Below are 3823 nucleotides of genomic sequence, written 5' to 3' on the forward strand. Positions count from 1 at the left end.
GGCTGGCAGACGGACAGACAGACAGACAGACAGACAGACAGACAGCATGAGGTGCCCGCTGAGAGCAGCACCCTTCTCCGCCTCAACCCGCACCCTCCACCCCCAGCCAGGTTCCATCCGTCCGCGCAAGGCTTGAGGGGGAGGGGGGGGCGCGCACACGCATCCAGTGGTCCGGAGGAGGTGAGGGAGGGGTGGGTATGTGGGTGGGGGGAGAGTCAGCCTGGATTCTGCATGGCTACCAGGCGTGTGCCAGCTCAATTCGGTCTGCCCCGGCTCAAATCCTCACATGCACTTGCACGCGTCTGACAGTCTGACAGCCCCCCGCAGAACGGCCAGGGCGTTCCAGGTGTTGCACGCCGCCCCGCTCCCGCGCCGCTGCCGATGGAGCCGCCTCGAACCCGGCGCCAGGACTCCGCGGATCCCGCCCCGCCTCGCCGGGTCGGACGCTGCCTTCCGTGAATGGGTTCCACTCGCGCCGGCGTCACCTTCGCCGTCGGAACCCCGAGAGAACAGCCATGACGCCAGCTGCTGCTGCTGCTGCTGCCGCTGCTGTTGCCGCTGCCGCTGCGATATTGGGCCGTCCTCTCAGAGCCATTCATTCGATTCCAGCTCCAAGCCCTCCTCGATGAGAGCGCTGGAAAACAGCCGTGAGTGTCCAGGACGTTTGCGTCAAGGGTGAGCTTCGCGTTTTGATACTTCTCTGCGCGCCACACGAAACTATAAATCATCATCTGCATTCCGGAGTTCGCCTTGAAAAATGACACGCTGGTGTCTAGTCCGCACACTACCCTTACAAACTTAAAACTGTCGGTAAACGGCGGTTGGATTTTTATTTCTATCTTGTTTGCCTCCAGTTTTCATCCATTTTAAATGAATGCTTTTCATGAATGAAAGGGATGATTCATATATAATCCTCAAATACATCAAATGAGAAGCCTGTGGCCATTCATAAAGGAAACATGTGTGATGTTCTTGGACACACATTTTCCATGCCGCGAGACAAGCTCAGGGATTATTAAAACAGGCCTCAAATATGAGAATTTGGAATATATATTAAATATGAAATACATTTGTTCTGTCTATCGGAGCTCGTGCTTCAGAGTCGTCACATTTATTTTCCGTGGGAAGTCACTGAATGCAATATATCAACAGTTCTTCTCAAGCCTTCTCAAATACATAAACTAATTATAATTATATCTAGTATTCCCTTTGGCTTGCGAAATTCCGCTACTCCACGGAGTAGCATAGAGCGTGATGTACATCACATGCCGTTGTCTTGTCAGATGTGCTGCTTCTGCCTCTACAACACAGTCTGATATGTGCTTTAAAATAACGAGGATGATGAAAGGTCTTGGGGACTCTTTGCCTACTAAATCAAAGTCACACCAGCCCATTAGCCCACTCTCCTCGCTGTCCAATTGTTTGGATTCGCACAAAGACGGAGAGATGTTATATTGTATTTGTTGTGGCCAAATGATCATGATATTCAAAAAAAAACAACAACAAAAAAGGGAAAACAAAAAAGGTATTCACAGCGGTCACATACTGTCTTTTTTACAGGTAAAGGCGTTTTCCAGGTGTCAGGACTTCCTGCTTGCGTTGTCATGGAGGATCATCTGAGCTGAAACACGACGACGAGAGAAGGGAAAAGAGGACGAGAGACGGAGCGCGAGTCCGTGTCCCGTCCTGTGGCACAGGGCGTCACCACGGAGAGGATCCTTGGACGGAGTTCGTCTGCGAGTGGAGTCCCAGTTCCCAGCCCCGTCTGAAATGCCTCTGCTTAACATCCATCCAAACCCTCCGACCATAACTCCGTCCTCCAGCCGACCTGTGTCATGTCCTGTTGCCTGTGTGAAGAGTAGCTAGAGTTGAAGACATGGTCATCGGCGATAGGAGCTCCGGCACTCCCGTGCCGAAGAAAGAGCCGGTGGCAATGAAGAGGAGGAAGTCTCGGCCCCACGGCCTGCCCTCCCCGGCGCTGTGCTGCGCCTGCGGCCTCTGCATCATGCTGGCCGGCATCAACATCACCCTGGTCGGGGCCTTCGCCTTCAGCACGCTGGTGCCTTCCGCCAACCCGCCCATCATCATCGGGCCGATCCTCCTGCTGGTGGCCTTCTCTTTCTTCGGGGCGTGCTGCGTGTGCAGCCGCCTGCCCCCTGCCCAGGGCTCGCTCCGGTCCAAGGTGGGCGGCAGGGGTCCCGGCCTGATGGGGCAAGGCGGGCTGGCCGGCGGCGCGGCCTTCGAGATAGAGACCAGCGAGCACACGCTGCAGGACACCACGGCCGTGCAGCTCAGCCCCACGCCCTCGCCCGGCTCGTCCAGGCCGTCCAGCCCCGAGGGGGACGCCCCCGGCGCGGCCGAGGCCAACGGCCCGGCCTCCATCTCCGCCAGCGCCGTCTATTCGGCCTCGGCGGCGGCCGGGAGCGAGGTTAGGCTCAACCTGCCGCGCGAAGAAGCAGTCGCCTAGGACGGCGCGCAAGCTCTCTTCAAGTACCACGCCGGGAGGGCTGGTTCCTGCGATGTAAATATCACTCCGGCTCAACGTGTCCACCAGTTTGCATAGTACCTATTATTGTTTGTGATTTGTGTTCCTACACGTTTGATTTTACCCGTGGTGCTGTGCAGTGATAAGCATGCAACGTCGATGAAACATAAAAGTATTCGGTGGGTCAGTCATAGTTTGTTTTTGGTTTTCACCCTTGAGTTTTTTTCTTCTCTGAGCGTTTGAAACTCACCTCCCAACGTTGACGCTACATAGAAATCTGAACGAAGCGCCGCCTGGCCCGGTACCGGAGCCCCCGGACGACCTCACGGGGCGGTGCGGCCGTGGGTCGGTTCCGTGAACTCGGAGATGAGCCGCCGGCGCGTTCCTGACGAAAACCGGAGCTCACGCGTGACATTTCGGCGAGCGCGGCCTCTGGGCTGAACTTTTCCGGGGTCGCAGGGATCTCAGAGTAGTATTCCGTCGTGCTGCAGGGTTCACGATGTCACGTCAGCGCGACCGACGATGATAAAGGGCCAAGCGTTTACTTCCTGACATTTTACGTTCTGTTCCAGTTCCTACGAGCTCAACCCCGCGACGCGATGCTGAGATGACGCTCTTCTCTCTGATCCGTCGGCCGGTATATTTGTAATGAACGGCACTAAATGGTGATTATACACCGCACTCCATTAAAAGTATGTTGTGAATAAATGATGTTGTGTATACTGTGTTGGAATGACATTGACGTGTACAATTATAGTTTCCCGGTGGCATCACTGTTTGTTTAAAACCTCCAGAAAAGGGTCAGGCTTAAATCGTTTTGTTTTTTTTCCCCCTCCGGACGGAAGGGCCTGGCGTCGATTTTCCGCGCGCATTTTTTTCGAAAAAAGGAGGCATTTGGAAACACCCACTTAATTCTGCGTCCGTTACCGTATAAAGTGTTGTTTTGACTGAGTTCGCTCATCGTATTGTGTGCTGTCTTTACAAAATGGCGTGGGATCTCTGTGTTTGCATGGCACGCACCGCCGCAGTGATGCCGCACCGAATTTGAAGAGCGCCGACCTCCCGTAACACTCCCATGCTTTTTGAACTTTAGACGGCATTCCGCCATGTTCTCGCTCTCGACCTCCAGAGAAGTCCCCGTTGACGACGGCGCGCATGGCCGGTTGGATTGGCCGCAGAAAGACGTTCTAACCCACACCTGATTTCCTGGGGAAATGAACGTTGCCTTAGATTGAGATCAGGATCAACACCAACGAGGGCTATATTAAACATGTGCAACGTGACGTGTTTTTTTTTTTTTCCTTCAGGAAGCATTTGTTTGGCTCTGATTCTTTCTTT

At 54.3% G+C, this 3823-nt stretch overlaps 1 protein-coding gene across 1 annotated transcript; it reads left to right on the plus strand.

The window, feature by feature from the left end:
- Positions 1–1876: 1876 nt before the first annotated feature.
- On the plus strand, positions 1877–2467 carry tmem275a (transmembrane protein 275a; the record flags this gene model as incomplete). The annotated part of the gene is made up of 1 exon (XM_080010610.1): positions 1877–2467. The coding sequence occupies one exon, from the start codon at positions 1877–1879 to the stop codon at positions 2465–2467; it is 591 nt and encodes a 196-aa protein (XP_079866736.1).
- Positions 2468–3823: the final 1356 nt, after the last annotated feature.

Source organism: Zeus faber (genome assembly GCF_960531495.2).
Source record: "Zeus faber genome assembly, chromosome: 12".
Taxonomy (NCBI): Eukaryota; Metazoa; Chordata; class Actinopteri; order Zeiformes; family Zeidae; genus Zeus; species Zeus faber.